Source organism: Taurulus bubalis, assembly GCF_910589615.1.
Source record: "Taurulus bubalis genome assembly, chromosome: 8".
Classification (NCBI taxonomy): Eukaryota; Metazoa; Chordata; class Actinopteri; order Perciformes; family Cottidae; genus Taurulus; species Taurulus bubalis.
The window spans coordinates 22,834,837-22,858,590 of NC_136596.1; the positions used below are offsets into that span (position 1 = coordinate 22,834,837).

Consider the following 23,754-nt stretch of genomic DNA (forward strand, 5'->3'; position numbering starts at 1 on the left):
TTTTCCTTAACATTTAAAATCGGTGAAAATCGTATAATGGAATGAAACACGCAGATTTTTGAAGAAGTGCCGACTCTTGTGAGGGGAGACCCGTGAAAGAAACAGATGTGATGCAGCTGAGGCAAGAGCGCAGGAGATCCTTAAGGCACTTGAACACCATCAAACCGGAAAGACTCCCACCCACAACCGAGCAAGAAAAGCCCTCAGATCTTCCCAAGCCTCCCTAAATGGCAGTTTGTCTGCAAACTGCACCGCCCAACCCCCTCAGTGAGCGACGCTGCTTATCTCTCCGCCCGAATCCGCATGAGCGCCGAGTGAACGAGTGGGCGAACGCTCTCTCTCTCTCTCTCTGTGATCTTTTCATTTTTATAGCAAGTGATTCATCCCCAAAGTGCTGTGATATCTACCTTCCCTCTCCTCAGAAAGCGAGTTGTCAAGTCAAACAAATCAAGGAGGAAACATTAGAGCGCTTGCATATGGAATCAGAAGGACAAATAAATATATAACTCTTTGGATGGGAGGATTTTTTTTGGCTGGAAGTGTTTGTCGTCCATATGAGGCAGTTAGAAGAGTTTATACAAAACTGTTAAGCTGAGTAACACCACGTGTGTGTATGTGCATCAAAGACTCCACTTCTCCATCCTCTTCTCGATGCTCGTGAAGATGCGGTTGCCATTGTGACTCTGAAGCACCAGGAAGGAGGTAAACCGCACTGCATCCTAAACTGATCAGTGAAGTTAGCCATTATTCTGTTGTTGTTCCCCTCTGCAGTCTGGAAGGGTTTTTTTTTGGAGGTGTGCTGATCGTTCGGGACATCCGTGGAACTAGAGAAGCTTGACCGCGTGTTAAAAGCGTCCTCCATCTACTCCATCGCTCTCCTCTCCCACACTGAGGTCCCTGACAGCCCCGCCCGTGCCCACACCTTTTTCGGTGCCGAGCGAGATAGGACCACGTTGGCACACGGGCCATTAATTAGCAGTCACTCAGTCAGTTGTCATTAGCCACTCGGTTGTTGGCTTGGCGGCGTAGCGCCTCATATAGTTTCATTGTCTGACGGCCCGGCGTCCGACGGCCCCTCGTACAGAGTAGTGGTGGGTTGGCGGTAGCGTTTTTGGTCAACAGTGGAGCACAGCAGTGGCGCTAGTTGCCCACCAGGGGGCTGAGGTCGCCGTGGTGGTTCTTTAGCTTCTTCTTGAACAGGGAGATGGTGGAGGGTCGGTACAGGATGATCCACGGCTCGGAGGACGCCGTGCTCTGGCTGCAGCTGTCGGAACCGCTGACGGTTGGGATGTTCGGAGACCTGAGAGGGGAAATGAGGAGAAGAGGTGGAGAGAGAAGAGGAGAAGAGAAAGCACAGAAGGGAGGAGGCGAAACAGAGGAATTAGAAAAGAGAATCATGGAAAGACAGTGATTTACAAAGAGTGTCTCACTGCCTTCTATATGGTTAATTAAAAACACTAACTAATTACAGTGGTGGAAGCTTTTGTAGGATTTATTATCTTCCACTTAAAAAAAAGGAATTAATTTAATTCACCTCAAATCAGCAAAGTTGATAAAATAGTAATCACAACAATTATTATTTTATGAGCCTACAGTTTTTTAGGAATCAAAAATGAAGAAAGGTGCATTTATTCAAATTCATTTTGATGGGGAATAACACACATTGAATGACGGACAAAGAGCCGAGAATTTATAAACTTATAATTTATTTTCGAAAAAGAAAGAAAGTAAAGTTCTTTGACTTAAAGAAAATGATTAAACAACGCTAATGATTTGAAGGTAAGAGTCTTCTTATTCTTCTATTCTTGATTCACGCATTTGTTGAATTCTCTGCGGTTGTAGCGTTTTGAAAACCAGCGAAGTGAGAACATTTGGGAATTCTTCAAGTTGCATTTAGCCAAGCTAACACATTGAATAAAAGCTAAGTGACTCATAACCACACACTTAGCATTTATTCAATGTGTGAATTCCCAAATGTTCTCATTTCGCTTGTTTTCGAAACGCTACAACCGCAGAGAATTCAACAAATGCGTGAATCTCATACTGTTCTTTCATCTTTTTTTCTGATACTTACTTGACTGTGATGTGGAGCAGCAGCTTCGCCAGCATGGCGATGACGGTCAGGATGAGGAGAGCGGCCAGGGCGTAGATGGTCCACACTGCGGGAGAGGCAGCAACACAGGAACAAGACATCAGGTATGGAATCCCGGTAATTAAAACAAACTGAAGTGGGCTGAAAGGATTAGCAATCGGGGGATTATTCAAGCGCTGCTGGGAACACCTGTTAGCGGCGTTCATCCAGAAAAATTGTCAAGAAACGGTGATGCATTCTCAGTGCACATCTGCAAATACGTCAGATAGCCCTTTGAGACGGAGCACTCGGAGTTTGGAAAAGAGTAATGTTTGAAGAAAGCAGTGAAACAGGTTTGACAAGAGGCCTGATTGTGATCAGCAGGGGGACACGAAAGTAACTTCAGCTGTGAGTCACAGACGGGGGAAAAACAGAAACAAGCGTCAAGTGGAATTACTTTAATGCGAGATTGAGGGAAATCACTCTGGGCCAAAGCTTCCACAAGCGTCCTCATCAAACTAAGATTGTAATACTTCCAGAGAAACCAGGTCATGCACAATGAGAGCTCGGGCTCCTTGAAGCATCCAACAACAACATGCCTGCAGAGGTGTCGACAGAGGTGCAGTGTGTCGTGGGTGTTAACGTACTAGCGCTGTGGCCGGTGGTCTCGCCGCGTCCAGCCCACTGACCTGGCATGTTGTGCTCCGGTTTCCCGGGGCTGGACGTGATCACGTAGAGGATCTGGGAGGAACGTCCGTTGGAGGTGCTGTTGGATCTCTCGGTGACGCCGCCGCCGGCCAGCCGGGGCGCCAGCGTGCTGGAGACGTCGCCCAACTCGTCCACCCCGTCTCCCTCGGCCTCCATTGTTCTGGTGTCTTGGCTTCTCAGCGCTGGGGAGACAAAGAGGAAGCGGCGGGATCAGCGGCGGTGCTGCATTGTCAAAGCGAGAACCCTTGGGAGTCGTGTTCAGGCCAATGTGCACTCTCATTGTGGGTCTGCTTTTTGGCCTCCAAAAAAAAAGTGGGGGAATCGGGCTAAATGCTCCACTGTGCTCCTGAGATCGCTTCTAACTTTGTCAGGTAGCATGCAGTGAGTTCTGAGAGGGTTCTCTCGTACAAACAGCTGCCCACATGTGGGCAGGAACAATGCAGATTTGTTTTTGTCATTTGTCTTTGTCGTACTTTGTATAATCTCCCTTCGCTGTTTACGTGTCCATGTAATTGTCTTCACTTGTTCTGTAATCACCTTATTACACAAGGAAAAGGAAAAAGAAAAACAATGCAGAGGTGAGCGGTGAACCAAAACTGTAACGTTGCCGCATTAAAATTCACAAAAAAAAGCTTTTGTCAATCACCACAACAACAAAACACTGTTGCATGTACTTTTATTACAATCACTGACAAATGTGAACAATGAGTCTTTGTTTCGCTCCGTGTAATTTGCATTTAACTATCCATGAATGGTGAAGCGTAAAACAAAAGAAAAAGGGTGAAGATGGATGGCGGATTTACATTACTGAAGGAAACATATTATTCATCTTGTACTACATGAACACTTGTTATAGACTCCAGTAATAAAGTCTTCTTCTGATCAATATTGTTAATGTTAATACACTTCATTGCCCTTTTAATGGACTACTGCTCCACTTCTCTTCAACGGGACGCATCACCTCTTAATTGGGACTATATTTCCGTGCATTATTCGCCTCCGCAGCTCCGAGGAGCTGAGCGCTGCGCAGGAACCCAGAAGAGGAAAAGCTCTGCCATGTAATTTCTACAAGCTGAGGACACATATCACTTAACGCCCCTTTAATTACTCCCGTGGGTAAAACCGTGGCAGCGAGCGAGCGGTAAAACGCGATATACGTCACGTTGTTGTCGAGGCGCGAGCGAATATTCCATATTAACCGCTTTTGTTAAGAAACGGATCGACTTTTGGCCAAAAAAAAACCTCTCGCGTGCCGTACACATGTGGCGCTGAGTGCTTCTCTGTCCGCTGCAGACATCGTTCAAAAAAAGTGTTCTGCAATAAATTGGGTTTGTTTTAAAGCTGCTCTCAGCACCAGATGTGGGAGAGTTTTGCTTCATAAAACACAACAGCGCCAGAGAGCGCGCGCTATTTCAACTGCTTTATGTGTTCCCGGAGGGAAGCGGCATCCTAAATAACATCTCCTCTGCCTTTCATTTACTCCTAAACATAGACACGATTTATTTAAAATCACTGTGTGATTTTGAGAGCTTTTCTTCCTGCTTCTGAGAAAAAAAAACGGACTGTGTGCGTGTCACACTTGACTCTTTCATTATTGTTTTTCTGACATGTTAATTTGCAGTGAGGTTTGGTGGAGAGACATTTTTCAAGTTCTTCTTCTATCAGCAATCTGTGATTGTAGTCATCTAGAAGTAAGATAAGATTTTTTCCTAATTCATCCCCAGACACATTTTTACAAAGAATGGATGGATTAGTTCACATCTCTTTCAAGTGAGTATGAAAGCAGAAATAATTAAGATATTCCAAACGGGCCGGATTCACAAAGCATCCTGAAGCTGAAAGTTGCTCCTAATTAGCCTGGTTGGGGGAGATATGTCACTCCTTACTTTAGGCCGCCTACAGTATGCTTTTTGTCAAAGAATAATTGTTCACAAAAATCCTTTTAGTGCTAAAACTAGATAGAGTAGACTAGAGAAGTTGGAGGCACTCCAGATGACTCACAAGGGCCTGCTCACAATCAGGAGAACAGACTTTTTAAAACCATATTTTGATGTTGGGCGAGTTAATATGGATCCAGTGAGCTCACAAAAAACATAAAAAATGTCAGTTTACTAAAAATATGCTTTTAGAAAACATGTCAGCTTTACAATAAACTGTCCATGAATACATGGTGTCTTTGTGGCCATTGCTGGATTATGCAGTAATATTGATGATATAAATGTATGATGTTTTCCTCTTCTCTTTGCTCTGAGCAGCTTCGTGAGCATGTCGTATGAAGAAACTCATCGCCAGAAACTTTAGCGGCATTAATGAGGAGTCCTAGTGGCAAGACGAGGTACTGCACTCCAAACCGAATAATTAAACCCACCCCATCCTGTGTCCAACCTTGGTTAAATCCCCCAAAACTAATTTGAGATATTATTTGATCCAGTCTTCCGTGAATGGTGGTTGGATGTTGAAGCGGTGTGGGATTTGTTTTCCTCCTTTTCACATAACAGTTCAACCTGACTGCGATGTTCCCAGAACTTCCCACATGTTCCCCATTTGCAAACAAAATACCACGCTTCAAACCCGAGCTCAGCTGAAACGCTCCACGTCATCTGTGAGCATTTATTCTGAAATTACTGGTTTGACCGCTCAGCGTGCCACAGAGGAGACATATAAGATGTATTTAGTGCCTCTACTTCGACTTTAACTTTGTTTGGCTGTTGTGTTTTGGTTGCTGTTTCTATTAGCTGTCTCTGCACCCAAGTCACTGTGTGTTTTTCTCTCTATCTTTCAGAAGAAGAAAAACCCTATTATTTCAGGAGGTGACCTTTTTTTCTCATATGTGGCAGATTCCATTTCTTGGCCACATGATGCTTCACGCAAAACAAGAACTAAGACGTGAGCAGTAAAGGATCGCGCCTGTCCAGAGGTGAGAGGATTTTGACCTTCCGATATTGTTTTTACTATAACGCCGGCGGCAAGAAAAATGACAGGGGATTACAAATGGAGGCCGAGAGAGAGGGAGGAGCGAGGACAGATTGCCTCACAGTGCAGCGAGCTGTGAGCTTGAATGTCACCTCCACTATCATGCCGCAGAAATTAATCTATTCAATTGTGTTTTGGTGCATTCAGACTCCTCACGCAGAGACTCTGCCTGAGAGAACATACAGTAATACAAAAACAACGGAGGGCAGCTTTTCTGTTTTCACATTAGTCTTTCTACATTTTCCACATTAGTCTTGAGAGAGATAGAGATTATTTGCCGTGAGGTCTTCAGCTCTCTGTCAGCTATGGTTCCCCAGCTGTGTGTCTGCTCTACAGTGAAATCATGATCAGACGGGCGCGATGCATCACTGTGTTTTGTATGTAGGTGGCATAAAAACTCGTTGTGCAATCCACCAAGGAGCACTCTGGAGAAGCACAGCAGCCTGCTGCAGCTTGATAAGAGAGCTAAAAAAACAAAACATTATTTAAATATGCAGTATCACCCGGGGCTGTGAGACATTGACTAGCAAATGAAAAGAGAAAAGGGCCTGCCAGTAGCGTGACAACTGCCTCGCCACAGCTAACAGGCGTTAGTCCACGAAACCAGGGCTGCCATGCAAAACTCCATCATGGAGCCGGTGAGTCAGAACGCACCTGATTATGTAAATGTGGCTGTCTGGGATTTGAAGGGTGGGTACTGTAGTTCAGGATGTTTGCTCGAACTAAAACCAAACATTAGAATAATTATTTTTTTTCACACACTTTTTTTCAATGAAAGATGCTTCAAGGGTTCTTCATGAGACTAAGAGTTTCATTAAGAACCCATTTCATCCAAAGAACCCTTTTTTGGAAGAAAGAGTTTCTCATGGATTATTGAAAGTGTGGGTGTTATAAGATCCTACAAACTCACACCCCCCAAAACGGGGATTGTGAATTATGATTGTTGAGGGATGCGCTGCACCACATCAGCCACAGCCCTTTCGGGCCTCATGAGGAACCCTGGGTGGGTTCTAGATAAAACCATTGGGATATAAAATAAATATTAAAGGTTTCTTGGAAGAACCCCCAAGGTGGGTTCTTGATGAAACCCTTGGGATATAAAAGGGTTCTCAGTAGAAACCCCTGGTTGGGTTCTAGACAAAAAAAAATTAGGATATAAAGGGGTTCTTGGTGGAAACCCCTGGGCGGGTTCTTGATGACACCCGTAACATTTTAAAGAGGTTCTCCATAGAAACCCCTGGGTAGGTTCTTGATAAAACCCTTGGGATATAAAATAAATATTGGTAGAAACTCCTGGCTCGGTTCTTGTTAGCACCCTTAGAAGAACCCAGAACCTTCTCTGGAGGTCCTATCCAGAATAATTTCCTATATTTTCAGATGGAGACCATGACACCACAGAAGGGTTCTCTGTGGAACCTCTCAAAGGGGGTTTTGGGTAGAACTTTTCACAGATGGTTCTAGATATTTCTCTTTATGTTGGGTTCTGGGTAGAACTCTCTGAAAGGGTATCAGGTGGAACCTTTATAAAAGATCCAACTAGGAATCAAATAGGGTTCTCTTCTGGGGATAAGCCATAGATAAGTTAGCACCTGTGTCGGCTGTGACACATTCTACAAACCCATTCTTCATTCTACAAAACCTTTCTCAGCTGAAACACCAAACAGCAGGTGAAGTCCTACCTTGGTAAAGCAGAGCAAATCCCTGGGCCTGGTTGGTGCGATCTGAGTAGAAGTACAGGACGACATAGTCGCCCGTGACGTTCATCAGTTCCCTCGGCGGGCTGCGCCAGTCGAAGCGCGCCACCACCTGGTTGGTGTAGCCGTCCAGGAGCTCCACCATGTCCGTCTGGTCGGAGATCTCGAAGAAGGTGAAGTTGAAGAGGATGGCGTAGGCTCCGGGGACGTGGACGGTCCAGTAGCAAACGCGGCCGGCCCCGTACTTGTCGGGGAAGTCGGGGGAGTAGATCACTCCGGACGGAGAGGAGTAGTTTCCACCGCAGGCCCCAACTCGAGCTGGAAGGAGGAGCACAGAGAAAGAGAGCTCGTCAGCGATGCTTTGGAAGCTTGTGGAATTGTAGAAGGTTGTAGGTATGATGATGATGATAATAATTATAATGCCGATTGTTACTTTTCCTACTTAAGGCCAAAGTCAGATGTTAGTGGGTGTCATTTTTTTTTTTCAAGGGCACTAATGGTTATAACCACAGATACAGATGTATGTGTACAATTGATTTACCTTTTATTACTTTGGAAACCCTACAATAAAGCCCACTGCTCCTTAACCAAGGATGGGTCAAATGCAGAGAAGAATTTCCCCAAGGGGATTAATAAAGGATCATTTCATTTCAAAGGATCACAGCAACACGAGTCAACACTCACTGTCGAAGATGATGACCCAGCCGTCTCCACCGCAGGGCTGGGTGTGGTCGCCAAAGCAAACGTGGTTACACTCCATGCTCGGCGACTCGCCGTGATCACGCTGGTCCACTTCGTTGCCACAGAAACAGGCGTATCCGGACTCCATGCCGGCGAGCTGCGGGAAAAAAAACAAAAGAGGTCATGCAAATCCTTGCATTAGCAATTCAAAACAAACTTTGGGTAAGACGGACCATAATGCATTTCATTATAAACCCATTTGGCGTTGTTGCCGGCCGAGGAAAACAGTCTGAGAGACAAACTTTGTGGATGAACACATTAAAAATGGAATTGTTCTCCCTATAAAACTAAACATGATTACATCACAAACTTTGCATAATACGTTTGCAAATACACGACACGTTCAAATAAAAGTGCTGTCAGCTGGCTGTGGTTAACACTTAGTAAACAGTTCACGGCATGGAGCTCCTTCTCTCTTTGAAATTAAAGCGCCGCGAGTCTAAAATGCCCTAATTGCTCTTTCTCTCATGATTACAAGATGCTGTGATCGGAGTCTGGAAAAGCACGACCTCTCAGCTGATTAGAAGCCTTCTTTCAAACACACTGCAGAGAATAAACCTCACAGAAGTATCACCTAACCATCGCTCACATCAGAACTGTGAGCAAAACCGCTCCTGAAAGCGCCGGAGCGGGGGAATGCGAGACGTAAAAAAAAAAACTTCGCACATCACGACCTCTGGCTGCTTGTTCTCAAAAGAGCTATTGTCCTTCTTTCAAAAAGGACACCATTGTCCCACATTCAGGGCCCGAAATTAATTCACACGGCTGAAGGTGCTGCATCATTTCCCACTCTGCGTCTTTTGTCATGGGAAATCGGAATTTATGGAGCTCCAAGACGTTATCAAGCTGAGTCCTTGTTGCATTATTCTGTCTGATGACAATCAGACGCCGACGTGAATACTTGTTGGCGGAAGCAAACAAGCGATGTATTGCTGTCTAACTCATCAGGCGTGCTCTTTGTCGGAAAGTCACGAGGGACGCGTAACTTCCGAGGCACCGGTGTTTCACGTGACCATTGGCGGTCCGAGGGTCGGCAAACGATGCCAGTCTGCCGCCACATCCTGTAACATCTGCTGAATTGTGGCGTGGGGGAAGAGTCTGTCAGTATCTGTCAATGCAGATGGAGCTGAACCGGATCTGCTGAGACACCTGGCACTGTTTATAGCTGGGACAATGGGCACGCCAGATACAGAGATGAGGGAGAAAAAAAAAACGCACTGAAGAGGAAGTGCCCAGTGGGCTAATAACCATTCATTTCCAACTGTCAGCCTTGATTGCTGCGATGATTTGTCCTCCGCTGGTCTGTTTGAAACAGGACGTTCAATGGCTGAATAAAGAGAGTATAAACTGCACTTGGCACCATGGCGATAACTGTCAGGAAATTGCCAGTAAACGCAGATGATTTACATAAACGCTTGACTATTGCCGGAGCCAGCTCGTGTCTATTTGAGACAAGTAACTGGCAACTGACTGGTGACTTGTTCTTTTCGTCCAATTAGGGCAAACGTTCGAACTTTCCAGTCAATAGTTTGCAATGTTTTGAGTGTTTTCTGTGTTAAGATATGATGCTGATCATCTCTTTGGTTGCAGGTTCGTGTATTTCCACTTTGGGTTCAAATTATTTGTTTGTCTGAGTACTTTATTTTATACATAATTGATAATCTATTGCACTGTGGTTGTCGTTGATTGTCTCATCTAATATCGAATGTTATGCACCTTCCGCCAAGAAAAAAATCCTTGTTTGTGTAAGCATACCTGGCGAATAAATGGTTCTGATTCTGATCTCACCTTGTACCTCTGCTTCCTGCAGAAGCTAATACAGTTCTGGATGGTGAGTTTGTTGGAGGTCTCGCTGGTGCCGGACAGGGTCGGAGGGTCACCGCTGTCTTTGAAGCAGCCCAAGTTGCCGGGCACTGTCGGGAGACAAGAGAAATAAAGTTACACACAAACAACTTCGATGCAATCTGTCCTCATAAGCGGGTTATCAGCAGTTCCTGCGTAAAGAAAAGGTCATTTGGATTACCATATGCAACATTCCCACATAGATTCATTGCAGGGGATACAAGCATGCCTTCAACCCTCATGCGCTTCATGGCAATGGCGAAGCTTTGTAATCTAGTTTGTGCCTGACACTTTGCCTCTTAGACCCCGCTCCCAAAGAACAAGCTGTGGTGACAAACTCAAAAAGTATTCAGGCCCTCTGTTTGAATGTTTTGGTGTGAATTTGCCAACAATTTGGCCCCCGAAGAAAAGAGGAAGAGGAGGAGGAGGCAGAGGAGGGTGAAGGGGACGTGGATGTTTGAGAGTGAGAGAGCGAGAGAGAGAGAGAGAGAAAACTGGAATCTAGAAAATGTAAACTGTCAGATGTGAGAGCAAGTCACATCAGTTTAGAAACAAAATCCTTTCTGTGTGTGTGTGCGTGTGTGTGTGTGCGCGCGTGCGTGAGTGTGTGTGTGTGTGTGTGTGGTGAGAGTTTGATGTGCCAATAAATGGAGAAGAAAAAAGACGGCATTGGACAAATAGGAACATCTGGAGGGAGGCCAAGTCCGACACCTTCGGTCTTCATTAAAGGCAGGTAGAAGTCAAGAGAACAGGGATATTAGGGCACGGGCAATAATAACTTTGTTGTAAAAATAAAGTTTTACGATCTGGAATGCTATCTGAGGAACACTTTGGCCGAGCTTTCATAAAACATTAAAAGCAGCAACTACATACTTCCACGTCTCAGGTTGACTCTTTTTTTTTTTAAATACCCGCTTTGGTTTAGACAGCTGCTGAGGCCCATCACATCAATAACTACCGAACATGAACATTTTTGTTCGGTGAGACCTGGATGACACAAATAGGCCGACAATCTCAGATGGATCACAGACCATGCAGATGGAAGACGGATGATGACACCTTCTCAGATTGTGTTTGTCCCCTAATCCACTGTGTATTTATCGATAGACTATGCAATCCAGGGCAGTGGTTTAACACTCCAAAGCCTTTCAATTCAAGGTCATAGCTCCGGCGGCCTATGGCTCACTTGTGATTTGTTTATCAATGCGATTTTTAAAAACAGACTTGCTCTCGATTCATTTCCATGTTTTGAGATGAAACGGATTTGACAAACAGAAGTAAGTTATTTTCGCTGAAAGTACGAAAAAATTATCTGCGCCCAAGGCTCTTCAGTCTAACTGGAATTTGTGTCATCCGACCGTAGGGTACAAACATGCTCATTAGGAAAAGACTAGAGGGGCAAACAGGACAGAGTCCAAAATAGTTGTCGATGCTCGGAGACACAACGTCGACGCAAAAATCCGAAGCATGTGACGTTCCAAAACAGCCTTAGTTCTTTTAGCGAAACAAGTTATGAAGCAACTTTCACACAGGGCTCAAACAGGCTGACGCTTCCAGCTTTTAAATTGAAATTCTTGCAGTTTTTTTATTTTTATTTCTCCGAGCTTGAAATCAAATCACTGCAGAAAAAAAGGTAAAATCCGATTCTTTTTCTTTATGAGAAATTTAAACATGAATGCAAACGCAATTTATCAGAAAGCTCTGCAGTGCCGTTCCCCCTGTGTATTTGTGAGCCACTTTTCATCATAAGTTGGATATTACATGTCCTGCTTTTGCGGAAGTTACAAAGTCTGACAAACAAACCCGAGGACGGTGTGAGCCGCTGGTCCCCTGGTTCTGAACACTGTGCTATAGCACTGAACATCTCTGGAGCGGCTCAGCGCCGTGTCTTCCCTCCTCAAACATTTGCACATTGAAAGCTGCTCGTCCGATGACAGCAATTTCCACCAGTGAACAAATGGTCCCCAGTTTTGTTTGTTTTGTTTGTTTTGTTTGGCAGAAAGAAACAGGAAATCACTCAAATTGACATGCATGTCGGTGTTACACTTGAGGAATATGTTGGCAAGAAGAAAAGACAAAAAGGATTAGCATGCAATCTGAATATGTATAACATCATTGTTGCGGTGTATCACTCAAAACTGCCTCCATGAACTGAAGTAACCTCGATAAAGACCACACATGTAAACTGTGTGTTGGGGTGCCAGTTGTTGCCAATGTTCACTTCTTCTGGCCGGCACGAAAAGAGCCTCTGCGTTGCGCAACAGATGCTGCCGATTCTGGCTGTTTATGTAAGAATGAGGCACAAAAGGGCTTTTGGGAGAAAATGTTCGGGATTCCGCAAGAATGTCCGCCACGGAATGGGAGCGTGAGGGAGGGGAGAGGGGGAAGCGGAGAGGCGGAGAGAGGGCCGCTCTCCGAACTTCACCCCTTCGATCGCTGACCGTCAAGTGACCGGCGAGATTCTGGCTGCAGCTGCAATTTTGGCTGCGGCAGCTCCAAGAGCACGAAGTCCTTAGACCAGCAATAAATCATCTGGAATATTCCTTTTTTCTCACAGCCACAAGCATGCCAAAGCTTTATAAATGGATTAAAACCGGTTGTTTGAATCATTTAGCGAGACTCCGCGGCGCACACTTGCAGAACTAAGGGCCGGATTATGTGTCGGGTTGAAGGCAAACATGACGGTAATAAGAATCTTCACATTTTCAGGGTGAGACGGGACAGCTCTGACAGCGGTTTCTTTTATATCCGCGCCCTCAAGTATACGCCGGATTAAGCCAAGTGAAGTGTGCGGGAGGGTGGAGATGAGAAGAGGGGAGAGATAAACACCTGGTTGGGAACCGGCAACTTCCCTCCGAGCAAGGCAGGCAGCCAGGTACCACTGGAGCTTTTGGAAAAAGCGGAGGAGAAAAATGCCACCGCAGGGCTCAACGGCGAGATTAAAGGCAGCAGTGCTCCCTTTTTCATGTTGCTTTGACAGGAAGATTGCAGGCCACAGTCAGTGTATCGGTCTTTGTCCTCTCCTCGTCCCAGAGGCTGCGAAGCGCCGTCTGAAGAGCAGCAGGTGGTGGGATCGTATCACATCAGAGCACCGCAGGGTTTTTTTTTTATGGAACTGGAGACTAAGAAGACGTCGTCCTCTGCTTGCACTGCACGTTCCCTCTGCATGCAGCGTTTATATATTTAAAAAAATGTAAAAGAAATTGGCGTAAAATTGAAATGAAACCTCCAGAGCCAAGTGTTGTTGCTTAAAAACATCTGCTGTGCAGGCGCAACAAGTGCAAATATCTCCGCGTACAATAAAAATTAAAACAACACACAAACACATTCGACACACTTCAAAGCTGTCGGTGGAATTCAGACTTTAACAAGCCAAAGGGGAGAAATGGAGGAAACACAAGGTGCACAAATGCTCCAGTCAGCCCGGACCAGACCTCTGAAAACCTCAGGAGATCACAGCGGGAGGGGGGTGAGAGAGAAGAAAGAAAAAAACAGACACAAGAGAACTAAACAAGGCTCGACTGCAGCCAGATTCATCACAAAACCTGGCAGCCTGCTGCCTTAGCTCGGAAGAGAGCAGTTAGTTTGCCTTCCCACAATGCATCACAACAAAGTTCATGGGTGTCTGTCTCGTGTTGGGAAAACGAGACGCCCCTGGCCGACATCGCCCAAACCCCGAACACATCAGAGACGGAGAAAGAGAAAAGAAAAAAGAAGAGGGGGACGTAAGCGACAGGGTTTTAAAGGAAACATAATTAGGGTTATAAATGTATATGACATCTAGAGGGTAAAGCCAAGAAATAAATCAGAAAGGCATGGAGGTGGAGAGAGGGAGAGTTGGAGTAATGTTTTCTTTTTTTACAGGACTTTAATACGTCTCTCTTTTCAAAATAGATTTGCTCTGAACAGCCAGACTCTGCTTGCCTGTATCCACCCTGCACAGCGGGCCACATATTTTCACTTAGAAGATGAGGTAAGAGGGAGAGAGTATGAAGCCTGAAGGAGCAATGAACCTTTAAAGTCTCGGCTTTATAATCACACTTGAAACACTGGAGGATTTCAGTCCAAAAGCTATTTTCACAGTTGGGCCTATAATCCTGTAATCTACAAGGGAAGCCGCGATGACACTGAACAAATGTAGATACGAGAGCCGGAGAGCTTGAAAACGCATTTAATAAAGCAGCAGCATTAGGGCCGTGTATTAAACATCAATGCCTTTGAAACATGTCCGCAGCAGAGTATCGAAAACTATCAAAAACAAAACAGCTGGACAAAACAGAACTTTATCCTCCTACGATCCTTAATGTAAGGTATTGAAAAACAAAAGTTTTCTAAGGTCTGCACTGATATATGCAAATGTCATGTATGACAGTAAGTTGAATATATTCAGGTTTTCGACTGATAGTCGAATAAAACAAGCTTCTGAAAAAGATTATTTTGTGCCATGAGAAATCTGAAGGGGCATTTATTCCCAATTGTTTTACAGTTTATAGACAAAACGCTGAATAGAGAATACAATATAGGATTGCAAGATGCAGTCCTGATTTCATATAAACAATATTCAGATTCCTGACAAACTGATGAGGAAAAACATTTTCTATCCTCATCCTCATGCAGAAGAAGTATACATTGACCCCAATGCAGCTGGCTGCTAAACTGTTATTTCCTCACTCAGTGCTTACATTTTGGTCCAATATCACATGCTTTGTCTTCTGACGGCAATGTGAACGCATTAATAGTTAAATGTTGTGGTTTTTTTATGTTGTGGAGAGAATTCAAACTGAATTCGTTTGAGGATCACTGAAAAAATAAACCGTGGCCAAAATCATCCCTTAAGCAGCAGCACCGCTGCTTCATTAACATCCAATTACACTGTAAACAACAAAGAAAAAGTAATTAGTGCTCCCACAGTGGAGAGGCGGCGTTAAAGCCGTGAGGTCAAAAGAGGAGAAGCAGCACTTTGTGATGCGTGGCACTAAAAGGCCCGATGCCTTTTAAAACACAGGTGTGTCGAAGCCTTGGAAACACTCCCACCGACCCATTACTGCACCGCCAGCAGGTTAACAAGTCAGATCTTCTGATGCACGCTCTCTCTCTCTCACACACACACACACACACACACACACCCTCTTGGAACATACACTGCCTTCCCAAGAATGCTAAGTGCAACAAATCAAGGAAACCAACAACACTTATCACAGTCGGTGTTTATGTGATTTTTGCCCCCCCTCCTCCATCACGCTCAGCCTCTGTCATTGTGTCTCGGCTCCATTTATTACCCCTTTTGTAGTACAGTATATTCGATACATAAACAAATACAGCTGCTGCGTTTCATCCAGCCTGTGATTAGTCGAGTCGACTGCGCCGCAGCCCCGCCAGAAACGCACGAGAGACAAACGGAGAAAATATGCCGCTGACTCCCCCAGGACGAGCATTTCTGGAAACTCTGTATTGTTTGTGAGGAGGTGGGAGTCGCTATAATGTGTTTCTGTTGGGGTTCATGCTTTGCTTTTCGATGGAGATCATAAATTATCTAGCCAGTAAATGGGAACAGTTTGCAGTTGGACAAGAAGGAGCTTATTATCGGACAGAATGAGAGAAGTGTTTGTCGCCAGCAGACAGACTTTGCTAGTGGGAGAGAGAGAGAGAGAGAGAGAGAGAGAGACTCCACTGTTTCTTGTTTATCACGTGCATGTTTACTGTATCTGTATGTCCTTTTTTATGCCATTTAAATATTTCTGTGTGTGTGTGTGTGTGTGTGTGTGGTGGAGGCTGTGTTACAACAGGATTGGGATGGAGGAGATCAATGCCCCAAGCCCGGGGCCCTAGGAGAGTGACTAACCATCTAATTAGAGGGAAGAGGGAAGAGCCGGAGCTTTAAATGAATAATTAGTGCCTCCTCAGAGACCGGGCCGAACAATGCGGGGAAGAGATGAAAAATGGCCGCCACACTGCATCACTGACAAACTAAATAGTCTGTGCCCCGAGGAGTCCCATGGGGGGGACTCGATACCGAAGCGACGGGGGGATGAAAAGACGGGCAGGCGCTCTGTGACCACCTCGGGCGTTAGATGCGCACAGCGGCGCACTTCCAGTTATCATCGTTCACTTTCAAAGAGATCGACTTCCTGTTGGTCTACTGTGGCAGGTTGTCCTCCTTATCTAAATGTCACCGGCGGTGGTGAAGTCCCCGCGAATGTGCAGAGAACAGTTTGGCCAGATATGGAAAGATACCTTATGAAGAGCCACAATGTTGGTCAATGGGAAACATGAATACATCTCAGGGTCTGAAAAAGAAAGCCAATGCAGAAGTGTTTTTAACTCTTTTTAATAGCCATCAGGTTGCCGTTGTATAAAAGTCTTTGAGAAAATGACCCTTTAAAAAAAAAAGAAATCACCTCAGTAAACATTGTAAACATGAGTTTATGGTCTCAATCACTAGTTTTAAGTCTTCTTCTATACAACAGGTTGTTCATTTCGTAAATGATGGTCCCTTTTGGAGTAAAATAGACCACAAAGGAGGGTTTGCTTTAGGGCGGGGCTACAAGTGTTTTGTCTTAGAACTTACATTTTTCACAGTTTTCTTTCAATTTATGAAAGTTAATTATGACGTCTTTGGTTGCCTAAAAGTGTTATTCAGTGTTTTTGGCCGTACTTTGAGTGCACAGCTCCACCTTCCCGTGTTACTTGCAAAAAGCCAAGATGGCAACGGCCAAAATGACGAATTCAAGGCTTCAAAGCGGCAGTCCACAAACAAATGGGTGACGTCACGGTGACTGAATCTACTTATTATATACAGTATGCGGTCAATCTAACACTATGGTGCAGACAGTAATATATAATGATCCCTTGTCTTTCCATCTCACGCCACCAGCAGACGGATATTTGTCATTGTTAGTGAAATATCTCAAAAACTATTGACATGAATATTGGAATAGAAATACACACACCTATCAGGACAAAAAACTGTTTTTATGCTGCTTTTTCAACTCTAGATGGCGAACATATTCTAAACATGTTAGCATGCTAGCATTCTGGTGTTAGCACTTAGCTCAAAGAACTGCTGTTCCTAAGAACAGTCTACACAGCTGTGAACATGTAGAGGTTGTGTTATCACAATAAAAAAATCATATCAACTATGCAAAGACATTTTGATCAACACAGGCATACAAGGCACGACGTACACATTGTACACGGTGAGCCTGAATTAGACAGCTTCACAATATCCAATAATAAAATTACATTTATGGCACTTGCTCAGAACAATGCTGGTCTGCATTTGGCTTCGAGCCCTCATTTCTGAGAGCTAAATTGGGTGAGCCGCTATTCATCTCCTCCTCTTTCCAAAGACAAGCACTAAACAATGGCCATCTACTCGTTCTCATTAGCAAACATTCTACACAACAGGCTTGCCTCGTAATCAATATCTTTAATTACCTAATGGCCCCGGCTGATTTAACCCCAGCCATGTTGAGAGAAGGAAGGAGTCAGAGAGAGGCTGAGAGATTAAATCTACCTGACGTCCTGTGGCTTGTTTTTGTGAGAGTTTCTACTCTCTAATTTCTGTCTCGAGAGTTTCCTCACATCACTGCAGGCAGGTATTTCCCCTAAGGGCAGGTGTGGGTGGAGCCATGAGTAGGTCAGAGGTCAGAGCAAAAATAACAATGAGTGTGTTCAAAGCTCCCCAGCCCTCTCTGCCAAATAACGACAGGCCTGATGCCCGTGAAAGGGGACACGTCAAACTGACACATCGGCAAAAAGCTAGCACACGTCAAGCGCTAAAAACTGATCCAAAATTTGCTAAATCTTAATTTTCGGAGAAATCAAACTGGAGTAAACATCGCTGCTCTAAATCTCTCTGAACAGCTCTCCTGTTTCTCCAGTGTGTGAATGGAGAAAGCTAATACCTTGAAAATAAATTAAGACAAAAGCTTCCATTGTGTGAGTGCGCAGGTTTTAAGTTAAACCTCTGAATTTACTAATTAATTTGGTTGGAAGGAAATAATCTTTATTTACAAGCCTGGGGCGGTGTGGCTAATTTTGGACACTGGGTGCATGCGAGTGCACACAAATATTCTTTTCATTAGCTTTTTATGAACGTAGTTGTTTTATGGGGCAGCCACGTGGTAAGCTTCTTTTTTATTTGGGATCATCTGTTAGAAATCTGTCTATGAGTTTTAACAGGTCCCAAATTTTGCTGAGTTGTTTTCAATTTTGTTTTCTCCATTTAAAAAAAAAAAAAAAATGAACAGAACAGTGCGATAGCCTTGCCAAGACTTAACCATCGGCACAACACGACTGACCTCACGCCAACCGTATTGCTCATAATTTTAACCCACAGCAGCGTCTTTTAAAAGGCAAGGAATGGTTCACTTTTACATGTCCTCACCTTGAAGGTCTACATCTCTGACCGGTTTTGACCCCATCAGAAGAACAGGAACAAAGACACAGACACACACACACCCCTCTCGACTCAGTGATGCCTGAACCTGCCTCAGTATATGCTGGCTGGGATGTGGTGAAAGCTTGGTGCAAGACCACCTAGGGGAAATATTCTGCCTCTGAAAACAATGACAGTTGAGTGAGATAAATACTGCAATAACAGAACCTGAAAGCATCCCTGGTTCAGGCGACCACAACAGCCACAAGGGCACGGCTGTGGTCCTTCAGTCTGGTCTCGGTGTCCAGACCACATCTTTTCACGTCCCATGACTGGCTTGATTTCCATTTTGGTCTTGCACCATTTCCTTGATGATTTGGCTGTGCTTTTGGCTTGACACCTCTCAGAGCCCTCCTTGTCTCCAAATCCGCTTTGCAAGTAATTTATCAAGAATGAATGCCAAAAATTTCACCCTGGATTTAAATCTAGTGCCTATGAACATCCATACATCCAGTAGATGTGGAAGAATTTCACTGGATAAGTGATAACTTTGATCAGCAGGTAGAGAAAAACTCAGGGGATCACAATAGGATTCATCCTCTGGGAACCGTGCATGATGTTTGTACCAAATTTCATGGCAATCAGTTTAAAATGTAACTAGACATCCAAAATGTGAACCTCATGGTGGCGCTGGAAGTCAGCGGATCACCGCAGTCCGCAGACCGTACATCACCAAGTGATGTACGGTCTATCCAGAGAAATAATCCAGCCAATATAGAAAACAATCCTTAATTGCAGCCCTACTTTGACAGCAGTCGGGCTAACTGGTACATTTAAGGGTTTCTGTGTCAAGTGTTCATACAAAAATCTCCATACTGCAAAGAAGTGATGGTATTTATTGTACTTCATAAAACTGTAAATTGAACAGCTTGTGCTTGAGCAAAGAAGATGGACATTTACAGCAATTGAGGCAGAGTGAAATAATAAAAAAATGAATAAAAAAGACCTGTTCAACAGAGACCCATTTACTGCTAAGTTTCATCTCAAAAAGTTGAGCATGAGCACATGGGCGCATTGGACATGGATATCTGGTCAGATTCATTCAAGCTGGCGATCTTCTCAAGTGTCTCACAACTTCAAAGTGCCATTTAGCAGCTTCATAAATCATTCTTAATGAAGGCAATATTTCATCGCCGCATATTTTTCCTCAGCACTCACCAATAAAACCTTGGGCCAACGATATAAATAACTACTTTGTTCTAACGTCTTCAAGGTGTGGCTGGTTTGTTTGCCAGATGGAGGTGGTGCCTCTGTTATTAAGACAATTGTTCCACGGTGACAGACAAGGTTAATCAGATGCTCCCTCAATTGTTAGAATAAAGTATAGCCTACTTTAAGTGATGTATTCAAGTCATCAAGTCTCTTAAAACTTCAGGTGCCAACACATTGATGACTTTATAACAAGGAAATACCTTAAAATACCACAAAGTAGCTTAGTTCCCAACACAGCAGCTATTGCCAGGTATTGTTATTCCATTATTAATATAACATTATTAAGGAAATGTTTATTTTTCCATCCTGTGCTTTATGTCTAAATCAGTGGTAGAAGAATACCAATACTAATGTGTAAAGATTACTGAAAGCTACTGTGCTGAACGTTTTAACTGGTTATGAAACTAATCACGATGACTCTATATGACCTATATACGTAAACAAGACCATCAGCTATATCTACATAGTTATTCTAGATGCATGTCATCGGTACCAGCGGGTCTGATTCCTCGCAAAATCAGACACATGCAGGTTCACCAGAAACCTCTTGAGTTTTTTTTTCTAAAGGGACTAAAGGAAACATTTCAAAGCAAGGAACACGTTCCTTTAAACCTTAATAGCGTAGGGATTATAGAAAGTAAGAAATCTCAGCATCTGGTCGGGTAAAAGTTTAAAAAAAGAACTTTATTGCACCCGTGAGATGTTCCTCTTGTGATCTTGCAGGGTGCACATTTAAAGTAATAAGAAATGAGTTTTAGTGCGTTTCTAAAAGCCATTGTCCTGTTAATGGAAAGCCTCACAGCTGCTGCAAGCCTCTTTTCTGCAGGAAAAGACAGTGGAACAACAAGTTTTTCTTGGTTATACAGTATGCTGTTCTGAGATGAGCTCCCGGGGTGCAGATCAAAGCGTCTTTGTCTCGACAAACGCTCGAGGCCTTCGCCCGTACAGTTTCACTCTGCGTCAGTCAAATTCAGCCGAGGCACATTGTGAAGCGAACGCTCGTCAGTTTAAAGGAGCCACGCCAAAACTAAATATCCTTCCAGTATGGAAGACACGCTGAGAAATGAAACGCTCAACAGCAAGGGTCAAGTTAACAATTAGACTCCAGTTTGACGTACAGTTGCTTGACGTTTGTAACAGAGTTTTCTTTTACAATCTCAACGCGTCAACAAGTAATATGAATGGATGTTTTATCACAAGTGAGTACAATGTACCTTTTTAAATTGAGCTAATTCACCAACGAACCCTTCACACCACATACGAATCCCTGCCTTACGGACTGAGCTTTGATGACAATAAATCAGTAATGAACTGACCTACAGCACGGAGGAACCGGAATTTCACACGAGAAGAGTCATGCTTCGCTGAGCATTCAGTAGCCTGGGAACGAGAAGGGCCTCAAAACCAGCGTCCACCGTGACGCACCGTGGAAATTTCAATTTGTACAGTAGTCGATGTGCCTTGACAGCGCGCCTTTTTGAAGTGTTTCGATAATTCCACCACACGATAACTGCTGCCATAAGGGATTACTAGGATCAACGACTGCCGGGACCCACGCTATAATCCACCATGTCCAACTATGTGTTTCTGGTTTCATGTGACCTGCCTGGCAGTGCGCCCTCCGGCAGGGTGTGTCACCCTCACCAGGGTGGCATGACCCCAGATGACAGGGAGCCCAGCTGGATAACAGGCTGACCGCTGCCAGGCTCCAGGTGCCTCAGCGAGTGGCCACCAACTACCAACCACGCGACATCAAATGTAAGCAAAAAAAAACAAAAAAAACCCAGACAAAACGAAGGCCCAGACAAAACAAAAAGCCAGACGAAATGAAAACAAAGAGCACTGTTGCCCTCTATCTGGCACACTGCTGTGTTTTTCAGCCTTTTGTTGCCAGTCGCTGACTGAGAACACTGACGCCGAGAGAGAGCATCGGCATTCTCTCACTTGGCAGCCGAATCTTTCACAACAGCGGCGGATTGAGAGCAGGCATCGGAAGGTGAGGCACCACGAGGCGCTTGGCGTTTTCACAATAGCTGAGTGTCCGGGTCCGAAAAGCGCCCCAGTGTCCCTGCATGGAGAAACCGTCTCCACTGAGCAGGCATGTTTTCCCGACACCGGACTCTCCGGCTCACAGCAAACCTCACCTCCTTATCTTGCATGACGGGACGCTGGACTTTAATTGCCCCTCAACCACAGAAAGAGGAACGCTCATGTAAGACCTGCATTTGATACGGGCGAAGCTCTCTGCTGCTAGTAAATGGGCCAAATGTCGCGAGGATGAGTTACACGCTTGCATAGCACTGGATCCTTGACAAAAACAAGGCTGAACCAGCACATGGCAAACCCATCTGGAACAAAAGATGGCCTAATTTCACCAAAGATAAGGGACGAGCCCAACTCCTCGCGGAGACATTGTGGGCTGCTCTCCTCTCTCCTCCCAAACCACAAAGGTTCTGGATATCGGCCTAGAAAAAATGAGCTAAATGGACAGTTGTCTGAAATAGGTCAGTCAAAAGTCTAATGGGATGCACACAAGCTCCTATACACATGAACACGCAAGCCATTCAAACAGCGGGCTTTAGTCAAGCATGTTGCTCAGACAGGAAAATGGTGGGATAGCTAGAGGGGTCGGGGCGGTTCTACCTACTGCAGAGAAAACTCACAACGTCTCTGAGTCTCAGCGTTGCTCCTCCACTGTCTGATCCCAAAGTTCAAACACATGCTGCGTCTTATCTTTTAGGCTTTAAGGGGAGGCTTAAAATCTATTACACTATGACAAAACACATACAATATATTGAAAAAAAAATGCAAGTGAGATGTAACAGAAATTTAGGTACATTAAATGTTTATTTTAGTTAAACAGAATATTTCAGTCCTGCTTGGCTAACCTTCATTTATGTTTTAAACTGCGTTCAGTCACCAGATTATTTTAGTTGCACACAGTATGCAATGGCACTTCTGACCTTATCGGCCATGCAAAGTAAAGAACATGAGGGGATTGTTGATATAACATTACGTTGCCTTGGAAATGTCAGCATGTTTGACAGATACAGATCCAAATTGCTATATATCTGAACCTCCTCTGCTGGAATAACGATCTTTGGCATCAAAAATTGTGTCAGGTTGATCAACCTGAGTCGCCTTTCAACAGCAGCGGTTAAAAAGGTGCAGGGAATGAAAGTATTGGGATTAGAGCCAAGCAGCTCTTTGTGAATGTGTGCCAAACCGATAGAGAAGACAGAAGCACAAACTCTCACACATGCAACCAGGGAATACTGGACCCGGAGACAGACCATGCAAATATATCCACAAACAGGTAGATGCCCAGAAGCACTCAAATATCTTTTTTAATAAAAACCTGTCAAAACAAGCTACAAAGCCAGAGAGGAAACTAACAAACACACATACAAAAACACACACACACGCGGAGGCAGTGATTGACAGCTCGCATTAAAGTAAAGGCAGGCCCAGGCATGGCCGGAGGACGGGTGACGGGAGGCAATTAGAGGCATTTTTTAGATGATAATAGCTGTGAACAAGCCAAACATTCTATTAAAGCTATTCAAGGCAGGCGAGCAGATGAGCATAGCAATGAAGGCGGCCGCTCCGCGTGCCCACGATACGCTCCCAAGGGCACGTAAGGGCAGAAGAAAGCGAAATTTCTGAGAGACTGGGAAAAAAAAGGCAGAGGCGGCCCCTTACTCTGGCATGTCGGGATGTCGCAGTATCTCCAGTAGATCCCGTCTTCATGGTCTGCAATGTAGCACCACGGCTGAACGTCCCCGTCAGGATTTCTGCGGACACAGAGGGGTAGAAGTTAAGACCATGTCCAAGCTGGGTACATTTTTGTATCCTCCATTTTGGCTTCCGGTTGAGAGTAGTTTGTTTCGGACCCAAATATATTTAAATATTTTGAAAAACTTTCTCCAGAGAGTTTACAACCCAAAAAGCAAATGTATTATTCTGTCTTGACCTTTGCAGTGCCCTTTCCTCTTAACTGAGCCAACCTGCTTCTTCAGCTTGTGCAAAAATCAAGCGGCGATAAATCAATAAATAATAATAATAATAATAAT

The 23,754-nt window shown here is 44.4% G+C and overlaps 1 protein-coding gene across 1 annotated transcript in view; it reads right to left on the bottom strand.

Annotated features, from left to right (window-relative positions):
- Positions 1-285: 285 nt before the first annotated feature.
- kremen1 (kringle containing transmembrane protein 1) overlaps positions 286-23,754 on the bottom strand; it is a gene marked incomplete at its 5' end in the record, with an annotated part of 50,755 nt that continues 27,286 nt past the window's right edge. The window contains 7 exons of the mRNA XM_079221782.1: positions 286-1,300; positions 2,075-2,159; positions 2,719-2,961; positions 7,432-7,764; positions 8,131-8,284; positions 9,976-10,100; positions 23,384-23,475. Of these exons, the coding sequence (XP_079077908.1) occupies positions 1,141-1,300; positions 2,075-2,159; positions 2,719-2,961; positions 7,432-7,764; positions 8,131-8,284; positions 9,976-10,100; positions 23,384-23,475 (1,192 nt within the window). The 3' untranslated portion in view covers positions 286-1,140. The remainder of the gene's footprint in view (positions 1,301-2,074; positions 2,160-2,718; positions 2,962-7,431; positions 7,765-8,130; positions 8,285-9,975; positions 10,101-23,383; positions 23,476-23,754) is intronic.